At 40.5% G+C, this 23,186-nt stretch overlaps 1 protein-coding gene across 2 annotated transcripts in view; it reads right to left on the bottom strand.

The window, feature by feature from the left end:
* The window catches only part of TMPRSS7 (transmembrane serine protease 7), a gene marked incomplete at both ends in the record, with an annotated part of 48,684 nt that extends 28,441 nt beyond the window's left edge, over positions 1 to 20,243 (bottom strand). The window contains 9 exons of one of the 2 annotated variants that reach the window (XM_082839469.1): positions 138 to 250; positions 2,998 to 3,128; positions 4,458 to 4,686; positions 5,426 to 5,464; positions 6,731 to 6,924; positions 8,477 to 8,544; positions 11,879 to 12,009; positions 17,755 to 17,968; positions 20,196 to 20,243. In XM_082839469.1, coding sequence (XP_082695595.1) covers positions 138 to 250; positions 2,998 to 3,128; positions 4,458 to 4,686; positions 5,426 to 5,464; positions 6,731 to 6,924; positions 8,477 to 8,544; positions 11,879 to 12,009; positions 17,755 to 17,968; positions 20,196 to 20,243 — 1,167 coding nt within the window. Of the gene's footprint in view, positions 1 to 137; positions 251 to 2,997; positions 3,129 to 4,457; positions 4,687 to 5,425; positions 5,465 to 6,730; positions 6,925 to 8,476; positions 8,545 to 11,878; positions 12,010 to 17,754; positions 17,969 to 20,195 lie in introns of those variants that run through there. The other variant, XM_082839470.1, reaches the window with a different exon arrangement.
* Positions 20,244 to 23,186: the final 2,943 nt, after the last annotated feature.

The raw sequence follows: 23,186 nt of genomic DNA, 5'->3' as shown, positions 1-23,186 counted from the left end.
AATAAGGTTTAAATATTATAAAATTAACTGACATTCTTTTTGTAATTTAAAAAATAAGTATAATTAAATTCAAAAATAAATAGCTACTAAAAATAGGATAGCAATATTTTTCTAAGATACTGTTAAAACTAGGCTACCTGAAATTTCCAGGTACACTTGCATTTTGGAGGGTAGTAGCTTGGGTAATATGGACTTGAAATTTTCCCTTCAAAGCCAGTGATTTCTTTGACCAACACTGTGTTTTCACATTCTGAAAAAAATATCCAGTAACACACAATGATTTGCAGTTGTGAGATTATGGGAAATAGACAGCATACATTTCTTTAACTACAAATGCATATTTTCTTGGTCAATAAGCTTATATATTTTTGAAATTAAACTATTTAAAAAAAATAGTACCCTATGGATGTATAGCTAATATACTGTTCAAAGTCTATACTTGTTTTCAAATCTTTTTTTTTTTTTACATCTTTATTGGAGTATAATTGCTTTACAATGGTGTGTTAGTTTCTGCTTTTTAACAAAGTGAATCAGTTATACATATACATATGTTCCCATATCTCTTCCCTCTTGCATCTCTCTCCCTCCCACCCTCCCTATCCCACCCCACTAGGTGGTCACAAAGCACGGAGCTGATCTCCCTGTGCTATGCGGCTGCTTCCCACTAGCTATCTATTTTACGTTTGGTAGTGTATATATGTCCATGTCACTCTCTCACTTTGTCACAGCTTACCCTTCCCCCTCTCCATATCCTCAAGTCCATTCTCTAGTAGGTCTGTGTCTTTATTCCTGACTTACCCCTAGGTTCTTCATGACATTTTTTCCTTAGATTCCATATATATGTGTTAGCATATGGTATTTGTCTTTCTCTTTCTGACTTACTTCACTCTGTATGACAGACTCTAGGTCCATCCACCTCACTACAAATAACTCAATTTCGTTTCTTTTTATGGCTGAGTAATATTCCATTGTATATATGTGCCACATCTTCTTTATCCATTCATCCGATGATGGACACTTAGGTTGCTTCCATCTCCTGGCTATTTCAGATCATTTATTTTGGTTACAGATCTATAGAAGGCTATTCCTTTCTTTAAAAAACATGGTTTAAATATATTTTTTCTTCTAGTTTTATTGAGATATAATTAACATATTAACACTGTATGTATATTTTGACATACAGCACTGTAAATATATATTTTTAAAGCTTCTGAGTTAATTTTGTTCAAATTAGTGTGTATTTGTTGTTCAAGAGATATCCAGTTTTCATAATGTGTTATACTATTTAAATAAGACAATCTACATGTCTATTCTTACTGTTATGGTCATCCTTCTGCTAGAATATAAGCAGCCCAAGAGCACTGATTTTCTTTCTATTTTGTTTACGATTTCCCTAACACCTACAGTCATTTCTGGCATACAACAGATGCTCAGTAAATATTTGTTGAGTGGATAGACAAATTCCACTATAATATTTCTGTTATAATTCTATTTTTAACCTTTGGAGTTACAGATAATTTTCAACCTAACACTATCTCAAATATCTAGTTCAATAAATCAATTTTACATTTTGTTTTGTAATAATTTGACAGAGAAAAACCTATCAAAATGAGCCACTGCCCTAAAATAGTGATGAACCTGTAGCTCTCACTATCTACTTAAGCCCAATTCTCTTCCCTCCTCACCCCCATCTCCCATTCTGACCCCTTTAGCTTTGTTGATGCTCATAAAGAAGTTACCAAGACATGACCTGTAAGATCTGACCAGTTTCCAAGGCAACAAATATTACAAAAACATTAGAGTTTCAGTGAAGGCTCTTTTCATTTTGTTTTGTTTGACTTCGTCAACCCAAGTCAAAAAGAGAAGAACAAAGAGGAGGTCACTTTTTGCTCACTAGAAAAACCCATTAAAACCTCTGGGTTTTGGGCTTCCCTGGTGGCGCAGTGATTGAGAGTCCTCCTGCTGATGCAGGGGACATGGGTCCCGGAAGATCCCACATGCCGCGCAGCGGCTGGGCCCGTGAGCCATGGCCGCTGAGCCTGCGCTTCCGGAACCTGTGCTCCGCAACGGGAGAATCTACAACAGTGAGAGGCCCGCGTACCGCCAAAAAAAAAAAAAAACCCTCTGGGTTTTGCATCATGAGCACTTTCTAGGATGGCACTTATGTGCATTACTATAAATGAGAATTCATGAAAGAATGTGCTAGTTACTGAGCTATTGTCCCTCAGCTCCAAACCCACCCCTCTCTACTCTGTTCTGCAAGGCTGGGCTGGACTATACAAACCACTTCTGTCCTTCACTACCTGATAGGCTCTGCCTGTAGGGGGTGCTAAAGGGAGACTAGAAGGCTGGAGAGGGAAGAATAAGACTTCACTCTGTTTCTTATTCTTGGGAGTGTCACCCCAGCAATGCTGCTTCACCCTTGCAGCTACTCTTCCTTCCTGTAACAGAGTTGAATCTGTTAGCAGTTTTTCCAACTTCCGCTTTATTGTGTCTCCCTAAAAGAACCCAGCTCAGCTGTCTGGCACCCTCTCCTCAAAGGTCTGGGTCCCAGGTTCATGAACACCTGCCTCCGAATTTATAGACACCAACACCAGCTGGGCATAGGTCTGAGTTCCATTACACAGACCACCTCCCCCTCCTCCAAGCCCTAAATTGTAATCATTCCAATTCCTTTCCTTTGTTCCTCTAGATCTACAGTGCTAGTTGCTTCCTACATGTGTTACATCCATGATACCTTACAGTTTTTTTGTGTTTTGTTTTTTTGTTTCTGTTTTTTTGCCTTTTGAGTTACCCAGTTAACACCTCTGTACTGAGTTAACAGTTCTTTACATTAAGTTCTCTGTTGGAATAACTAATACCATCTCCCTCTTTGAACCTGACTCAGGGTCCTGACTAATGCAACTAGTATTACAACACAGCCTTGGGAGAGATAAGACTGGAGTATCTACCATAATAAGTATTTCTCATGACTTTTTTTCAATTGGGGAAGCTTACCTTGTTCTGGAATGACCTCGAAATATGCCCGGATTCCTGATAGCCTTGGTATCTGAGGAGACTTAAATATCACCAACATGAGGTTATTTGTCGAAACAAATGACATTAATGTTCTTGTGGGTTCACAAATTCTGAAACCAGATAACCAAACAAAAGCACATAAATAATAGGTTATTGAGTATCGGACCTCCATCCACCACTAATTCCACACATTTCTTGGGCCATCCACACAGTTCCTGTGAATCAGACTCTACCAGCCAGGTCTTCATCAATTAGTGGCCAGAAGGGACTACAGATGGAGCGGAGCTGATATAGCTGCAGAAATTTTTGTCCAGTGACTAATGAAGAATTCTCTTGGATGGCTGTCACTGGACACTCCTTGAGAGCAAACAAGGTATACAGGCAGGGTATTTAATAGCTAAAGTCATGGGCTCTTCACTAGGGAAAACTGGGTTCAAAACTCAGCTCTATCACTTAACTGGGCAATGAAGTAACTAGTTCTTCATAAATGCCAGTTTCCCAACTCTGAAATGGTAGTAATAATAACAGTATACTCCTCATAGCATTGTGGTGAGGATTAAATGAGATAATAACTAAATATGTCTGGGAATAGTGAAAAGAAACCAAAAACAGTGATTGAGGGGTGAGCGTCAGTGACAAACTTACTTTTCACTACAAATCTTTAGACACTGTTTGAATTTTTAACATGTTCATTCACCACCAAAATATAAATAAATAATACTTACATAAAATACTATTATATACATACATAAACACCATTTAAAATGATAAGATAATTCATATGCCCTTTAGCACAACGAGTAAAAATAGCAAATTCTTAATAAAGCCTAACTGACATTACTAGGTTACCAAAATATTAAGCACTCATAAAAAGATGTCTACTAGTGAGTAAGAAATACTAGGATATGTATATGTATACGTGTGTGTAATTATGTACACGTATGAATGAAAGAATGTATGCAAAAATATAACAGACATTTATTCTGGGTAATGGGAATGGAAGATAATTGACATTGTTTTCTCTGATTGACCTCATTTTCACAATAAACACTGTGTTATCTTTATAAGGAAAATAAATTGTTTTACTAATGCTATGCAATTATAATAGAATATTCATTCTCACATTCTATTGAAACAGTAGCCTTCACTGTGATTGCAATGAAAGTAAAATTAAACCAAAAAAATGTGAAATATATATCAAAACTATTGACTGAAGTTCCCAATGATTTTGACTGTTATATGCTAGAAGTGAAAAGCAAACACTGTGTCTGATAGGCTCTGGCTAATACAGGGGGCACTAAACGGGGCACGGGTCAATCTTTGACCTCATGAGTATATACAAAAATGGTTTAAAAAAATCCAAGGGCAAGTCAGATACTGCAAAAGAGAGACATTGTAAAAATTCTTTTCACTTGCCAACCAGAGTGCCTGCATAATACCTATACAAGATGGTGCTCCGGATTGGCATGAGGGAGTCGTAAATGGTCAGGGAGTCGGTGACACAGTTGTCGGCTTCAATCTGGACGGACTCTATTGAGAGACGGATCAGGTGGCCCACTATGGCCACCAGCTTGAAGTGGCACATCAGCCTCCCTGAGGTTGCCGAAATCTCCAGAGGGTAACGGAGAGACAGGTGATCTGCGTAGAAGTACTGAGAGCAGCCTTTGTCTGTGGAGACAGCACTTTATTTTGCTTTGTTTTGTTTTAGGAATGATTTTTCTAGAAATCTTTATAGAAGAGTAAAGAGCAAAAGAGCTCACATGGAGAATATCTGCTGTCTTTGCCAGCCTGGAATCCACCCTCATCTCTTCTGATAACAGCACCTAGATTTTACTTTGAGAAACTACACCTACCCTGTACATGTGGCTTGGTTGGGGTTAAACTCACCCTAGGTCCAGAAGTGAGCACACGACCCAGACTGACCAATCAGAGCCAAAGCAGCTGTTTCAGGAGTGGGCACGTCAGTCAATTTGAGACAATGAAACTCAGCCCAAGGACTTCTAAAATACAGGTGAGATTTTTTTCCACCATGGGAGCTAAACTGATAAATCATAAGCTTGGATCTGCTGGTGGCCATTTATGCCACCACATTGGAAGAACCCACTTGATGAAGTCTCAGCAGAAGAAAACAAAAATGCAGAGTCCTGATAATATTTTATCTTAGAACCTGGACCCAACCATGCCTGCAGCCAGCATATTCCACGTATGTCCCAGTTATATGAGGCAATCACGTTTCTTTTGTGCTTAAGCTAGTTTGAATACACTATATCTGTCACTTGCAACGGAAAGAACACTCACAAACACCAGCATGTGAACAGGAAAACTACAGCCAAAAAGGATACTGATTTGGAGGCAGTTGGGGATGGGGAGGTTGGAGGGCAGGGGAGAAACCACAGACATAATTTACCAGATCCTATGGTTGAAGAGTAATCTGACCGAAGCCCAGCTGCATTGAAAAAGCACACAGAAAGAACACTATCAGTCCCAGCATTTCATTTTGTTAGAATTTTGCTTAGTAAAAATATCTTGTCCTTTAAAGGCAATCCAGCATATCTGGGATTTACTTTAAAATAATCCTGTGGGGGTAAAAGGGAGGTTGTTTAGGTATTTAGACATCAAATAGGACAGCTATGAGTTGATAGTTGTTGAAGCTGAGTAAAGTGTGTAAGAGTTCATTAAACAATTCTCTTCACTTTTGTGCTTGAAATCATCTGCGGTAACAACTTTTAAACATTTTCTGAAGATAAAAAAGCAACTAAACATGGTAGTAATTGGTTCTATATCTGAAGTAGTATATGTGGTACAGAATTTTCCACTAGAGATTTTTTATTGATTCATTACTTATTACAAACACTTATCAACCTACTATATGCCTAACATATATATATAATTTAAATCAAAATAGAAAACTGCATAAATTTTGGGTTAGACAATAATTAAACCACTTTACTGTCAAGATAAATGACGGAATTTGCATTCTGACTGTGTTTTGGGCAGGCCATTTTGGAGCCTTGGGGCACACTATAGAACACAGGCACAGTTCTGTCTGAACAAGGGAAGAAACAAGGAAGGTAAACCTCAGCAAAATTTTCCTTCTCCAGGACCTTATCCCTTGGAGCCTTAGTTTGAAGATGCATGAAGCCAAATTAAATATAGAAAAGGGTACGCTTTAAGAAATTCATTTTCATGTGTATTCTGACCCCAATTCTATTGTCTAATCACTGTATATAACATTTAGCAACTTCTTTTATCAATGTACCCCCAATGTCTTCAGCTAATCCTGTTCCACTGGGATTGTGGAGAAGAATACAGTCATTCCTCAGTATCCACAGGGGATTGGATCCAAGACACACAAGGATACCAAAATTCATGAATGCTCAAATCCCTTATGTAAAATGGCATAGTATTTGCATAAAACCTATGCACATCCTCCTGTATACTTTAAATCATCTCTAGATTACTTCTAATACCTAATACAGTGTAAATGCTGTGTAAATAGTTGCCAGCCTGTGGCAAACTCAAGTTTTGCTTTTTGGAACTTTCTAGAATTTTTTTTCCAAATGTTGTCTATCCATGGTTGGCTGAATCCACGAAGGCGAAGTCCGTGGATATAGAGGGAAGACTGTACTTCACGGCAACATTGACTACGACAACGACAGTATCAAGAGTGCTGCAGGAAGGAGTGCTTGAAGGAGAATTACCCAACAATCACCATTTAGTACCACAGAGTCCATGTCCACAGCCAGACCCTGCAGGCTCCCCACGGAGGTCCGGTTTATGATGCTCGTCTGGATGGAGTCCTTCAAGATGGCAGCCACACAGTCCTCACAGAAGATATGGCCCTTGGCATGTGGCATGACAAACACAAGCCAAAAGTGAACAAGGAGGCCACCTTTGTTGTTACTGCTGTAGTGAAAAGAGAAAGAAGTCCAGGGATACCTCTTAGGCAGTAGACTTTCATAAGGAGCCAGTGACCCAAGTGATAAATTCAAGGTGAGGCCAATGGACACATCTTTCAACTGACACATCTTTCAACATCTTTCAAGTTCATCTTTCAACTAACTTCCTTCTTTAGGAAGCCATTGACTCCTATCATGGGAATTTGGAAAGGAAAGCATCATGGTATGTGTATTCTTGTGCTGTGTTCAAATCTAGAACTGTTAGTATATTTTGCATCTCCATGGAGAATATACTATTTCTATGGATGTCAATCAGTATTCACTGCTATTACAAATAACAACAGTTAGAATGTTTGATACCTCACCATGTCCAGACACAGTGCTAAATCTGCTTTATCCCATTTAATCTTTTGAGGAAGGTCCTGTTATGCTTCCAGTTTTACAGATGAGGAAATTAAGGTCATCTACAACTCAAAATCACACAGCTACTGAGTAGCAAGTCAGGAATCAGCCTAATTTGGTTTTCAATCTGACCCTGGAGTAGGAGCTCCTACCTGCACAAATATTGTCATATTTTATGAAAAAAACATAAGGTAGTGTTCTATAGCACATAATTTGGGAAATGGAAGGTGAAGGAGAGGAAACAAATTGCTTTACTCCAAGACTTCTCAGTGCCTTTAATCTGCCCAAACGGATTGTGAATCTCTGCAGATATATCAGGGGTGGGGGGAGATGGGATACAGTACAAGGCACACAAAGTTTCCTAAAAATTATTTGACCATGGGATCCTTCTTTGCTCAGAAGATCTCTAGTGACCAGTTTTTTACTGAACATATTTTGAGAGACACTGACTGGTCTGTGTTTTCTGTTTGCCCTCACCCAATATAGTAGACGTGTTTATGGTCATTTTGCCCAGTGGCATTAATACAAAGGTCTAGGATCCCAGTTCTGGAAAGAGAGCAGGCTTTGGTAAATGAAGAAAAAAACTCAGCATGATAGCATGACAAAGAGTTCAGCTGCAGTTTTCCCTGGTGGCGCAGTGGTTAAGAATCCGCCTGCCAATGCAGGGCACACGGGTTCGAGTCCTGGTCCAGGAAGATCCCACATGCCACGGAGCAACTAAGTCGATGCTCCACAACTAATGAGCCGGAGCTCTAGAGCCCCCGAGCCACATCTTCTGAGTCTCGTGTGCCACGACTACTGAAGCCCACGCACCTAGAGCCGGTGCTCCGCAACAAGAGAAGCCACTGCAATGAGAAGCCTGTGCACCACAATGAAGAGTAGCCCCTGCTCATCGCAACTAGAGAAAGCCCGCGTGCAGCAACGAAGACCCAACGCAGCCAAAAATAAATGCATACATACATACATACATAAAGTCTTTAAAATAAATAAATAAAAGGGGTAAAAAAAGAGTTCGGTTGCTATTGTGCTAGAAGGGTATTAACCCACAACTGCCCCCAAGTGGTTACTTGAGAATGGCGCTCTTTCAGCCCTTCCACAGCCTTTTGAGGTATTACAGCAGTGAACATAGAAGTCCCAAAGCAAGGGACATTCATTACCTGACATCTGCAACTACCGACTGCTGGTAAAATTTGGAGAAGGCAGATGTTGTATAAACCAGGTTTACCTGCAAAAGAAGAACCAAGATGTCTGAAGTCTTTCAAATTGGCTTCCTCTCATGATACCCAGTGTGCCGTAGGTCCAAGCTCTGACAGTTAGCAAGGTGAAAAGCAAGGCTCAAACTAAAGGCCTCTACGGCCAAACCCAGACATTATTCCTTGAATTCAAATAAATTCTTACTTCCTGTATCAGGGTTACTTACTGTCATTCTGCTCTCTGTGAAGATTAATCAGCTACCTTTATTCATTTATTGCTGTCTTTAGACACCCTAACCAAGCTTAACTGCTGCATTCTGCCTACTCCAAAAGTTAATTTTCTCCACAATGAATAAGCGAAATTCCTTTAAGCGTATTTACAAGGTATTCTGCCCAACCTCTTTTCTACCAATGCACGCCACGGAAAATGTATATTAGCCGCTAGAGGGCGCGTGGTGCCCACAGTCCAACTTCCATATCCCACTGCAGAACTCTCGTTTCCAGGGACACACCCAGATCTTTTAAAACACCATAAATGGATCTCAAAAGAGAGCTATTTCAGTCAATTGACTGTTTGCCCTTACTTAGCATTTCTAAAACCAATTTCTTCTGCCAAATCTTCTCCTCCTGTAGTCCCCTTTTTACATAATAGCAAAATCACCTAATTGCCCAGGAAAAAAAAACAAAAAACGAAAAACCTTAGAAATAATATAGCATTGTGGAAAAAAATGGGCCATGGAGTTTAAATTCACTGTGCAACACAGAACACATTACCAAGGCCTGCTGAGCTTCTTTTTTTTCTTTTTCTTTGTCTCTCTCTCTTTTTTCTTTAACATCTTTATTGGAGTATAATTGCTTTACAATGGTGTGTTAGTTTCTGCTTTACAATAAAGTGAATCAGCTATACATATACATATGTCCCCATATCTCTTCCCTCTTGCATCTCCCTGCCTCCCACCCTCCTATCCCACCCCTCTAGGTGGTCACAAAGCACTGAGCTGATCTCCCTGTGCTATGCGGCTGCTTCCCACTAGCTATCTATTTTACGTTTGGTAGTGTATATATGTCCATGCCACTCTCTCACTTTGTCCCTCCCAGCTTACCCTTCCCCCTCTCCATATCCTCAAGTCCATTCTCTAGTAGGTCTGTGTCTTTATTCCCATCTTGCCCCTAGGTTCTTCATGACCTTTTTTTTTTTTTTAGATTCCATATATATGTGTTAGCATACGGTATTTGTTTTTCTCTTTCTTTTTTTCTTTTTTTTTTTGTTTTGTTGTTTTGTTTTTAACTTCTTTATTGGAGTATAATTGCTCTACAATGGTGTGTTAGTTTCTGCTGTATAACAAAGTGGATCAGCTATACGTATACATATGTCCCCGTATACCCTCCCTCTTGCGTTTCCCTCCCACCCTCGCTATCCCACCCCTCTAGGTGGTCACAAAGCACTGAGCTGATCTCCCTGTGCTATGAGGCTGCTTCCCACTAGCTATCTATTTTACGTTTGGTAGTGTATATATGTCCATGCCATTCTCTCACTTTGTCCCAGCTTACCCTTCCCCCTCCCCATATCCTCAAGTCCATTCTCTAGTAGGTCTGTGCCTTTATTCCTGTCTTACCCCTAGGTTATTCATGACATTTTTTTTCTTTTTTCCTTAGATTCCATATATATGTGTTAGCGTACGGTATTTGTTTTTCTCTTTCTGTCTCTCTCTTTTTTAATCTGTAAAGTGGTGATCAAAATGCCTACCTCTTTGGGTGGGATGTTAAATAACTATAATAAAATGCATTGAGTGCAATACTAACTATACAAATGGGGTCTACACAAAGCCAGCATTGACTCTGCAGGAGGCCGGGGAGGATTTCACAGAGAAGGAGGCTTTTTGATGGGTCATGAATGACGGGTGGAATTTCACTCCATAGAAATTGGACAGATGGCTTTAGGTCCTGAGTGAATAGCAGCAGAAACCAGGGCTGCCAGACATGTAAATGCAATGATTATTCATAACACAAGTAATGACTGCCTTAGATCACAAGGTTTCTGTTGGGAGAAAGTGGTAAGGAATGAGACTAGGACAATCAGGGGACAGATTTAGAAAAGTGCTTGCCTGCTATTCTTAAGAATCAGTATTTTATCTGGCTATTCTTAAGAATCAGTATTATATCCTTAAGCCAAAGGAGAAATGTTATTTTTGAAGGATAACTTCAGCAGCAGAGAGGAATGGCTTTGGGTGTTGAAGGAAGAACACTGCCTGGGACTGGAAAAAATGGTAGAGAGATTTTAAAAGAATGTCCATCTCCTTGGGCTAATTTGAGGGATAATTGATATATTGAAATGATAAAGGGTTTTACACTTTACCCAGTATATAGGAGGCCTTCAATCAATAAAAGCCACTATGCCTGCTACCGTCTTTGCTCGCTCTCTCTCTCTCTCAGCCCTTCTTCATTTTACACTGCAGAGCGCCTGTCACTGCAGGAGAGTCGCCACTGCTAGGCCACCCTCTCCATTACTGTGCAGATGCAAACTGGCAGAAACTTTCTATTGGTAATAGGTACCAAGAGCCATGATAAATATTCTTCTGTGTGACCAATTATACTTTTAGGAAATCAGCTAAGGAAGTAATCAGAGATACAAACAATTTACATGGCAGTTTTGTTATAGTGTTATCTGTTAATAGCAAAAATTGGAAACAACTTAAATATCCAATAAAAAGGGACTTGCCAACTTGAAGCTATCAAAACTTATGCTTTTTAAAGAATATGAACTTGCATAGAGACATGCAATCTTATGTTAAGAGGAAAAAGTCAGATTATAAAACTGAATATCTACTAATACTCCAATATTGCCCTATGTCCTGTGTCTACGTGGTCCAGAATCAAAAGGGGCTCTATCTCTGGAGATGATGTTAAAGGAGATTATATTTTTAAAGTACTTTTGTAAATTTTATAAATTTTTACAATAAATACTTATCAGTTCTACAATAGGAAAGGTTTTTGTTTTTTTTTTAAGTGAAGAGATGCCAGTGCATCAAGGTTGAAATAAATCTGTATGGATTACAGAATTAATCAGTATGCATGTAATTTCTGTACTGGAAGGCATTTTAAATATCACCTGATCCAATTCTTTTATTTTAGAGATAAGAAAAACTGAAGCTCAGAGAGCCATTTCTTTTTAATTTCAGGAGAAAAAAAAAGCAATTCTATCAAATAAACAATTTTATCTTACAACCAAGATGAGCTAAATCCCATGTTTCCCTGAGTTCTTCCTTCATCCACCCTGCTCACCTGTGACACTGTAACCCCAACCCCTCATCCCTTACCCCCTGACCTCACCTTCCCCAGCCTTTGAAGATCCCCCCATCACCTCACCACTTGTTGCACGGTCCGGGCCACTGATAGAAATTCCCTGGACTCCTTCTGTCGGTATTCAGGAAGAAACTCAATGTTGGTGATGCGAAACATCCCAGCAAAGTAAAAAGCATCTCTGCTTTCTGTCTTACCTGTAAGAGAGGAGAGAAGGTGGTTAGGAGTCTTTCCATCTGTGTGACAGTGAGGCATTGTCTGATATATGGCACTATCGGGCTCCTGAAATGATTTTATTTTAGACAGCTTCTTTAAGCAGTTTTTTAAAATAATTTATTTGTATTTAATTTATTTATTTGTGGCTGCACTGGGTCTTTGTTGCTGCGTGCAGGCTTTCTCTAGTTGCTCTGAGCGGGAGATACTCTTCGTTGCGGTGCACGTGTTTCTCATTGCGGTGGCTTCTCTTGTTGTGGAGCACAGGCTCTAGGTGTCCGGGCTTCAGTAGTTGTGGCTCGTGCGGTCTAGAGTGCAGGCTCAGTAGTTGTGGTGCACGGGCTTAGTTGCTCCGCAGCATGTGGGATCTTCCCGGACCAGGGCTTGAACCCGTGTCCCCTGCATTGGCAGGCATTGGCAGGCAGATCCTTAACCACTGTGCCACTAGGGAAGTCCTAGGCAGCTTCATATTTTACAGACTGTGAAGCTCTAAATGTAGTTAATAACATCTCTTCTGGACTTCCCTGGTGGGAAGAGCCAGGCAAAGCAAGATGATAGGCCAAAGGAAACCCAGAAGAAATGCCCCATATAAGTGATTCAAACTACCACGAGGGTGCATCTCTCTCTCTCTGAGTCCACCCATGTGTCTATCTACACTTACTCTTTTTTCTCCTAACAAACACTTCACTTGTTTCACTACTTTCCGTCTCTATGTGGAAATTCATTTCTACAAAGCCATGGGCCAGGGTCTTATCACTGGCCACTGGCCTTCATGGTCTAGTGGCTAAGGTTTGGTGCTCTCACTGCTGTGACCTGACTTCAAACTCTGGCCAGGGAACTGAAATCCTGCTTCAAGCTGATGCAGGCTGAGGCCACCTGAGATCAACTCCTGCTCAAAAACTCTGCCCAGGGAAGACCATGGGACTGGGCATCAGGTGGGCCAGAAACTGCTGTGAAGACAGACAAAGACATTGCTGTGTCTGAGATGCCTTCAGGCACCTGAGAATAGCCTAGGGAGATGAGGGGCTCTCCTTTCAGCCGTTCCTTTTTGTTACAAGGTCTTACGGGTATGAGGCATCACTCCCAGGCTCTCATGGCTGTGGTACCTTTCTTTCCTGTGACACATGCCCCAAGGTATCATAGCTTCTTTCTGCATGTTTGTCTTTCTAGAAGAACAGTAAATTCTTGTCCTTCAACCCCTAGCACAGGGTAGCGAGTGCCTGACTTAGCTTTCAAGCTCAGTAAATGTTCCTGGGAAGGAAGAGAGAGAGGAAGAGAGGGAGGGAATAATCTCTCTTAGCACAATGCCCAGTGCGTGGAAATGCTAAATAAGTGATGGCTGAATTAAAAAGAAGGTGCAGCCTCTGTGAAGGACAGGGAACAGCCTCCCTGTGTGACCCATCCAGGCTCACATTAGCCCTGTAGTGTAGTGAGGCTGTGGAGAGTGGGGAAGGGACCAGAGGCCTGAGCTCCTGTCCTAGATTTGTTCTTTGAAGTTATGAAACTGAGCCCCCTAAAACTGAGTTTCTCTGCCAAGTTTATGTCTAAGCTCTCTAACCAAAACTTTACTCCCTTTCTTGTCCTGTACTTGTTCACCTCAAGATTAAGGAGTAGCAAAGAAAAGTGGGGATTGAAACAGAGCAGGACCATTCAAGGCCCTCCTGGGTACAAAAGCCTTTCCATTTTCCCCATTTCTTGTTTGTAGGAAAAAGGCTTCAGCCTCCCAGACCTTCCCTGAGTTCCAAAAGGCAGATTCAAACAGTCACTAATTAGAAGTGAGGGAATGCAGAAACAAAGGAAAAGCAGTCAAGAAACAATAGTGCAGAGTCCTAGTTCCTCCTTAAGGGGTAAACCTAATAATCTGATACATAACTTTGAGTTCTTCTATAGGAACTAAGGACCTATCCAAGTGGAGGATGGTGACTTCAGGCTGAGCACAATCACGTAGACCCCAGACTGGTTGGAACCAGAAGGCTGATGGTTGAGATTCCTGAAATACCATCCTGTTACCTCACCACCAACCATCAGAAGAAAGTCACACACTCCATAGCCCTCCCCAACAAAATTTGCCTTTAAAAACTCTTCCTTGAAGACCATCAGGGAGTTAGGGTCTTTTGAGCATGAACTGTCCATTCTCCTTGTTTGGCCCTTAAAATAAACCTTTCTCTGCTCCAAACCCCGACATTTAGATTTGTTTGGCCTCACTGTACATCAGGCACATGAACTTAGGTTCAACAAAAGTTATGTTGAGGCAGGAGATAGATGGGCCCTCAGGGCAAACAGTTTGAGTTCATTCCCTGTGGACCATACTCCAGATGGGAATAACAGGACAATCGAGAGAGGACACTGGGTCCTGCCCAGATAGAAGATAAGAGACCACATATTTTATTCTCAAAGTCAGGAGACCTCTCCGCCTACACATGCGTAGACCTCCAAGTGGCCAAATCTACCCATACTCCTCTTTGGTTGAATCCATCTTGGCTAAGAGATGCACACGCGCACATGGAAAGATCCTGAGATATACCAAATATGGACTCTGAACTAGGCAAATCAAAATGATTGGCCAAAGGAGACATGGAAGAAATGCCCCATAAGAGTGATTCTAACTGCCACTTCGCGACTCTCTCTCTGAGCCTGCCCATGTGTCTATCCACACATACTGTACTTCTTTTTCCCCTAATAAATACTTTACTTGTTTCACTACTTTCTGCCTTTGTGGGAATTCTTTTTTCTGCAAAGCCATAGGGCCAGGGCCTTGTCACTGACCACTAGTCTAGTGGCTAGAATTCGGTGCTCTCCTGGCTCAGTCCCTGGATGGGAACCAAAACTCTACTTCAAGCCACTGCAGGCCGAGGCCACCCAAGTTCAATATAACCTTGGACAAATCACCTTGCCTCACTAGGCCTCTTGTATAAAGCAATAGTTGTTTTTGTCTTTGATTTTACCAAGAAAGTCCTTAGATTTTTTTTTCTTTTGCAGATTCTTTAAAATTTGAATGAAAGCTATGACTTCTACCTAGAAGCTCACACATCCTTCTTCTATCAGTAAGTAATCAAGGGATAAGCAATGCAAGAGAGATCAATTTAGCCTTCAACCAGATTACATTTGTCTAACTCTTGAGCTCAGCCTAACATACAAGCCCTCCATGTGAAACTGAGGAAGACCCTGTGGGGCCATCCTGGGCACAAAAGCCTTTCTGTGTCTCCCTTTTTCTTATTTGCAAAAAAAAGAAAAAAGTCTTCTGCCTCTTAGACCTTCCTGAATACAAAGAGCAGATTCAGACAGCTGCTAATCAGGGAAGTAAGGGAATGCAGAAACAAAGGAACAATCAAGAAACTATAGTCCAGGATTCTGATTCCTCCTCAAGTAATATACATAACAATATCTGTGAGTTCTTCTGCAAGAACTAAGACCACACACAGGTGGAGGATCATAACTTCAGGATGAGCACAAGGTTCCTGGAATACCACCCTGTTACCTCACCATCAACCAATCTGAGGAAAGTCATACATCCTGCAGTCCTCACCCCAAATTTTGTCTATAAAAACTTCTCCTCCAAAACCATCAGGGAGTTCAGTTTTTCTGAGCACGAGTTACCCTTTCTCCTTGCTTGGCCCTGCAATAAACCTTTCTCTGATCCAAGCTCCATTTTGGTTCGTTTGGTCTCACTGTGTGTTGAGCACACAAACTTATGTTCAGTAACACATGGTTTTCCTGATGAGCTGTCCATCTCATTTCTGTTAAAAAAAAAAAAAAAAATCACAAGCCCCAAATGGAGTCCTTTGCTCCCAAGACTGCAAACCAAGACTTAATTACAGTTTCACATTCTCTCAGGAATGTGACCTTTAAACAGAAATTTCCTGATCAACACTAGTGTGATAATCTACATGATAAAGACCCTGCTGTTCCCTTCCCCCCAAATTTGATGGCCTGGCCTGAAACAATCCTTTCTTTTCTTTTGCTAATAGCTTCCTTGCTCCACCCTCCTTCTGCCTATAAAAACCTTCCATTTTGTACACCCCCTCAGAAAGCCCTTTTATTTACTAGAAGGGATGCTGCCAGATTCATGAGCCATTGAATAAAGCCAATTAGATCATCAGATTTACTTGGTTCAATTTTTGTTTTTTAACATTTCTCAAGGCCACCCTCCATGCCCAAATTTCATCTATCAAAACTAACCCCTGTTGTTTGTTGAACAATTCTCACTTACTTATACCAGTTTTCCTTTGCTTGTACTGGTCTGTTTTGCTGAAATGCCCTTAACTGATTTTCACACAACCAACAAGTTAACTCTTCACAATGATGTCCCGAAACCTTGTACAAAAATGCAAGGGCAATGCAAATATATCAGTTTAGGGCTGGCAGAGAGCTGAAGGGAAATAAACTGGTTTGCTCTGGATTGGGGTTGTGTGTCTTTTGTGTTTTTCTTAATTGCTCATTGACTTGACAGCCCCCACTAGTCTGTAAAGACAGATTCTTTCCTGTCTACCACTCTGTTCCATGCTTATGACAGAGCTCAGCTCATAGTGGGCACTCCCAAGATGTGTCAAATGAATTTTCAAGAACCAGTTCATGAAGACTTATCTAGACTCTATCCCTGGGCAGGTTGTTGGATGTCTCCCTTCTGTGATTGCAAAGTAATTGCTTGAGAAAAAAAAAAAAAAAAGTCAACTCACACTCCCTCTCTAGTACTGAACTATGAGATTTTTTGAAAGTAGAAAAATGCATCTGTGAGCTTTTTGAAGGTAGGAGATGTATCTTGGTGTGCCTGATATCTTATATTGTGCCACACAAATTATAGGTGGTCAATTTCTATATGTAAATGAACTGAACTGTTCAAGACAATATTCATTCATTCTTTGCCTATAAATCTAGCTTTCCAACCAAATTTTAATATCTTTGAGAGTACACATATCTTGTATCAAGTATATTAATATGCGTAGGGTGGGAAGTCCAACATAAATCAATAAATGCTGTAGTTACTGAGCTGCTTGGGTAAGTACTCTCTAAGGAAGAACTTAGTTATGACTCCTATCCAAAAGGATCAATAAGACTGACAAAAACAATCAATTGGATAAATAAAAACATAAAACAGAGGAGAAGGGCTTTCCTGGTGGTGCAGTGGTTGAGAGTCCACCTGCCGATGCAGGGGACACGGGTTCGTGCCCCGGTCTGGGAAGATGCTGCATGTCGCGGAGCGGCTGGGCCCGTGAGCCATGGCCGCTGAGCCTGTGTGTCCGGAGCCTGTGCTCCGCAACGGGAGAGGTCACAACAGTGAGAGGCCCGCGTACCGCAAAAAAAAAACAAAACAGAGGAGAGAAAGATGCATGAGTAAAATGAAGCTCAGGGAGCTAGAAATCTAAGGTTGCCTAGAAACAGGCAGTGGGTGGATGAGGAAATAAAACAGCTTAGCATTCCATTCATTTTTTAAAGCTAAAAATGCATTACACTTCTGAACCAGTCAGAAGCTCCTGAGCATTCTCCTCAGCTCTTCTCATCCTATTCCCCCATCTCTGCTCCTCTGGGAAGAAAGCAGTGGTGGTAAAAGAAGAAATGGGAAAGACAATTCTGGCTTCTTCCTTAAAACCTCAACAGTTTTGAAAATGACTGTCAGTCTGAGAAATAAGAAAATTCTATCAGAAACCCCCAAGGTCAGATCGGGCCTGCATTGCTGATGCAGAACTCACAGGGCAAGCCTTAACCCCAAAGATACACAGATTTCAACTCACTGATATAAAGCCACAGCAGTGTCCAGGCTACGACCGCTAAGATGAACAAAAATACTGTGAAGAGAATGATTTTGATTTGGACGTTCCAAAAGGGAGCTTTCTTCTTGAGTTGCTTCTTGGGTTTGGGTTTGGGTTTGTTGATGGGTTTTCTCGGTGGTCGTCTCCCTGGCAGCTTCCCTTGGACACTGACCACCTGAACTGAGATATTGGATATCTTCAAAAGAATGAAAGAGGTGTTAACAGTTAGAAGTAGTCTAGAGCTTAAATGCAACCACCTAGTCAGGAGAATCTTGGTGCTAAAAAGCCTAAATAAGCCAAATTATTTACATAAGCATTGACTTGCATTGAATCACACAGTTAAGACCAATCAGAAAAAAACAGGAGGTATATGAACTCTAGTGATATGGTTCCCAGGTCCTCAACTGGTCCCCTCAACTCTCCAACTCTGCTAAACTGACACTGTAGAGGATAGGCCTGAATTTTATGGAGTGTAGACTAGAGGACCTGAAGGTCAGACAGGATTCTATGGGGGTTGATTCATCTGTCCACCACTCTGGGGATGTGTGTGTTTGTACGATATAGCTTTTCTCCCACAGTGTCTTCTGGGCTGAGGCAGATTGAAAGTAAGAATAGAAGTGAGTTCCTCAGAGAAACTAATTGATTTCTTAATTATGGTTTCGTGACCTGGTGGTAATGATACCGAGCAGGACCCTGTGGGACTCCTGGGCACAAAAGCCTTTCTGTGTCCCCCATTTCTTGATTACAGGAAATAGGCTTCATTCAGCCTCCATGACCTCCCCTGAGTTCCAACAAGCTGGTTCAAACAGTTGCTAATTAGGGAAGGGAGGGGATGCAGAGACAAGGGAGGAAAAGTCAAAAGAAACAATAGTGCAGCCTTGGGGCAGGGTCCTGGTTCCCCATCAAGGGATATATATAACAGCATCTGTGAGCTGTTTTTCAGATACTGAAATCCCCATCAGGTAGGAGAAATTAACAGTATGCTGCCCACAAACACATAGACCCCAGATGGGTTGGAACCAGAAGTTACCTCACCACCAACCAGTCAGAAGATTGTCTACGAGCTGATCATGCCCTCTTTGAACCATGACTATAAAACTCCTCACTACCCTCTCCAGGTTGAAACACACAGTTTTGAGGGCATTAGCCCACTGTGGCTCCCTTTGCCTGTCAAAGCAATAAAGCTATTCTTTTCTACTTCACCCAAAACTCTGTCTCCAAAAATTAATTCAGTGTTGGGGTACAGAGGCTGGATTCAGCTTCAGTAGGAAGAAAAATGTGAGGATGATGCTCTCGTTTGTGTAGGGATGCAGGACAAGGATCAAACTGATTGTTCTACCATTGCCTCACAAGCATGCACTTCGAAGCCAGCCACTGAACTGGTCAGTGACTCAGGTTTTCAATACAAATGAAAGAATGATTAAAAAAATAAAGAATGAAATAGGGGACTCATGTTAGATTAGAAAATTACCGGGTTTAGTGCAAGGTGTTCTGTGCAACAGGAAAAAATACATTATTTAACTCTTTCCCCTCCTCTTTTTTTCCTCTATCCTCTGTCATTTGATGCTGTCAATTCTTTAATAATGTAAGTGAGAGTTTAACTTCTTTGAAGGAGAGATTTATACATGTCAGGGTAACTAAACTTCAGTGACAAAATAACTTTTAAACACACATTCTTTTAAAGGCAAGAATATGGAGCACCAGTTCCAAAGAAATAATCTTTCGAGCTCTCCTCTAAGAATGCTCTCATTCTCTCTCTCTCACTGTTCCCTACAAAGTACATGTCTTCCAGTCTTTAATCCTACCAATTAATGGGATAATATGTGGCCAAGAACATTCTAAATTATTCATGGCTCCCTCATTCTTTTTGCCAAACACTCCTGTCAACCCCTGGAGTGAAATGTAGCTTATATGCCTCCTGCTGAAACTGAACTAGACCAGATCTCATCTAATGTGATGTCCTGCAGGACTGAGGATGGTGTTTCTAAAGAGAAAAATATTCTGTTGTTGGATGACTTGACTATAGTGTCAAGCTACTTTCAAATATTCCCCCCAAGAAGTAAAAAAGGAAAACACACAGAAATGCTAGCCCATGTAGAATTGACAAGGTCAAGGTTTGGTCTTTAAGTGTGGGAACACATTATAGGCAGTCTCAGTTAGCCCTGATTAAATTTTAAAGTGGAATTTGTGTAGAGATCAGTACCATTTCCCTGGAGTTTTAGAAAAACAGCTGCAAATCAATTGCCAAGTACAGCACTTTAAAACAAGCTCAAATTTGTAAAATCCATTAAGTTCCAAAGGAAAGCTAAGTATTTTATTATTGTTTCCTTTATTTCTGTAAAGTAACTCAGTCTCATTTTACTAAAAGGGTCAGCAATAAATGGCATTCGAGTAACAAAGAAGGCGTCTCTCGATGTACTTACATTCACATCAGCAGGTTTGGATGAAACATCGCTGTTTTCTTTGTCCATTTTTAGTTGTTCTGCAGGTGAACATCCAGAGGTACCTCCAAGCCAGTTTTCAGCCCCTTACATTCCCGCTTGAGAAGAATTGGTTGCCACATTCAAGCTAGCTTTCCGAGGAAAGGAATCAATTTACCTCCACCGGCTCCAGTTCAGAAACTGAAGCTGCCTCATTACTATATAGTGAATGTTAAAGGGACCTAGCAGAGAGCCTTGCAAACCCAAACTAAAGGCTTTTTAATGTTACCCTAATATGAGTCAGGCCTCTCAGAGCCCAGCCTCAAGGCAAGGTTGCCTCACAAGGATACAGTCCAACAACCCCCAAATATTTACAAGTCATTTATATTTTTGTCTGCACCTACTAAAGTATATTATGAGATCTAGTGTATAACCCTCAGCGTTGCTTCTTAGAAATCCCCATGCTGCCCAGGGGAGGGTAAAATGGGTGAAGGGGGTGAACTGTATGGTGATAGATGGTGATTAGACTTAGGGTGATTGTACATTGTAGTGTATATAAATATCAGTTTATAACGTTGTACATCTGAAATTACATAATGTTCCATTCCAATTTTACCTCAATAAGAAAAAAAGAAAAGAAATTCCCCCCCACACACCCATTTCTCTTGCTGGCATCTCAAGCCAACTCCAGAAGCCTCACTGTCCAATTCTGCTCTTAGCTTTCCAGTTATACTCTCTGAAAATCCCTATCCAAGAGGTTGGGGGTTTTCCCCCCTTTTTTTCTCCCCCTTCTCTTGCAGTTCTCAGTAAACCCAGGCCTTTCCTGGTGAAAATCTTCTTTTCCCCTCTCTCCCATTCGTCCCCATGTCGATCTGAATTAGGTTCAAGGGTAGGAAGCGGAGAGTAATCGTGAGATGCACCGTCAGGGTTTTCCTCAGCACACAGGTGGAACAAGGCTGACACATTGCACCCCTTGTCCCTGTGACACAGACATGCTTCCCTCTAGACACTGAGAATCAATGGAAAGCTGATCAATTGCCCTTTAAAGGGGAAGCACTGCTCTGCTGATTTGGACACAAACTCTGCATCATTCAGGGGATGGTCATAAAGAAGCAAGTGAGAAAGTGCCTACTGAAAGTGGTGGAAAATTACTAGTTAAAGCCTCACAAACAAATTATGTCATGTTGTACAAATCTGCTTCCTGGCTTTGTTATTTATTAATAACAGTGATGAAATGACTGATAATGCTTTAGCCTTTATAATGATAAGATTGGGAAATTTAAAAATTTCTTTAATTGCCCATCCTTTCTGTATTATTTCCCTTATTTCTAAAATTACTCATTTCACCAATATAAGTAAAATATATGTCCTGGGCAGTGGCACTGAGAAGACTTTCTTCTTGAGAGTCAAACTTTAGACAGGCTCATCTGAGCCCTCTTTGTGACCAGGCCTCATTCTTGGGTCCTGACAGCAACTGCCTACCCAGTTGTAATAAGAATCTTGCTATCAGCTTAGTGAGAATCCCCCCTACTTTGATATCTGATCAAGTTCTCCATCCTCCATTCTTGATGTATAAATCCTTGTCCTGCCTTTAGCAAGAATCTATCTACCCTTGGTGTTTCCTCTTAGTCATCTCCCATCCACTGACCCCCTCACTCTGCTCATTTGCCATAAATGACCAGCTGTCTTTATTGTATTTGGAATTGAGCTAAGTTCTATTCTGAAGACTCTTTCCCCTATTACACTAGTACTGAACAAAATCTGTCCTTACAGCTTTTCACTAGTGTGCCTCTGTTTCTCTTTGACACCAAGAATGGGAAAGAGGCAGCAAATCATAGGAGGCTGAACTACATATACAGAATTTTAAAACAATCATAAAACCAACTACAGGCTAATTTTTTTTTAATCTCCATTTGCCAGCAATTCTAAATAATTTCAGTGATAAAATACTTTTCTCTGAAAAAAATCTTTGGTATAAGTTCTAAACAATTGCTTCCATTACAACTGAGTTTTAATAATATATACATAAGCTTCAAAATGAGCACAGTTTTATAACTCATTGTTTAATAAGTGAGAAATATTATATAGAAGTTAATTTGAAAAACTTCCATTTGTACAGTGGGTCTCAAGCACAAGAGGACTCTATGACACATGCTCATTTTGAGAGTAAGTTTCTAACAGTTTGGAATCATTTAAGTTTACTTGGAGTAGAATCCTTGTCTCCTGTGGTACTGCATATTCCTGCACTTAAACAGAATATTCAACATAAGCAATAATAGTACCATGATTGTAAAGATGAAGAAACAGAATCGCAATTATTTCATATCTGTTACTCCATGTGACCATTCGAAATTAATTAATATTTAAAACAAGTATACAGACTGTGAACTGCAAGGTATAATATTTTATATATAATATTTTTTCTGTAATACTTATTTTGTTAACTACTTTTTCTAGCAAAATTATGCATATAAAGTCGAATAAAACTTTTTAATGTGTTTTGTTATTGTTTTTTCACTTTATTCCATGATTATTACTGAAAATGTGTTCATTGTATCAACTCAAGGATTGTTTAAAAATGATCCCCTCCAGATGGATAGATATATGATAAAGTAAGTGTAGCAAATGTTAATGTAGAATCTAGGTGTGGATATATGCATTTACACTACAGAATTTTTTCAAGTATATGTTTCAAATTTTTCTTGATAAAATGTTAGAGAGAAAATTATCATCTCCAGGAGTCAACTCTAGATAAGCCACTGGTTTTGAGAGGCAATAGCAAAGGCAGCTGGGGTACAGGAAAGTCTTGGTGAATGAGCTTGTATTCATCTCCTTTTGCTGGCATGGATGTTCTGGTGCAAAAATCCCTTCAATTCCCAGAACACATGGCCAAAGACAATCACAATGGCCAGATGTAAGCTAGTGCTTCCCTTCACAAAGATCTTGAAAGACAGTGAAGAGGTTTCTGTTCCTTTCCCAGGAACAAAGGTCCCT

Source organism: Leucopleurus acutus (assembly GCF_964270905.1).
Source record: "Leucopleurus acutus genome assembly, chromosome: 5".
Classification (NCBI taxonomy): domain Eukaryota; kingdom Metazoa; phylum Chordata; class Mammalia; order Artiodactyla; family Delphinidae; genus Leucopleurus; species Leucopleurus acutus.
The sequence above is the reverse complement of the archived record's forward strand: the minus strand, read 5'-3'. Positions and strand labels throughout refer to the sequence as shown.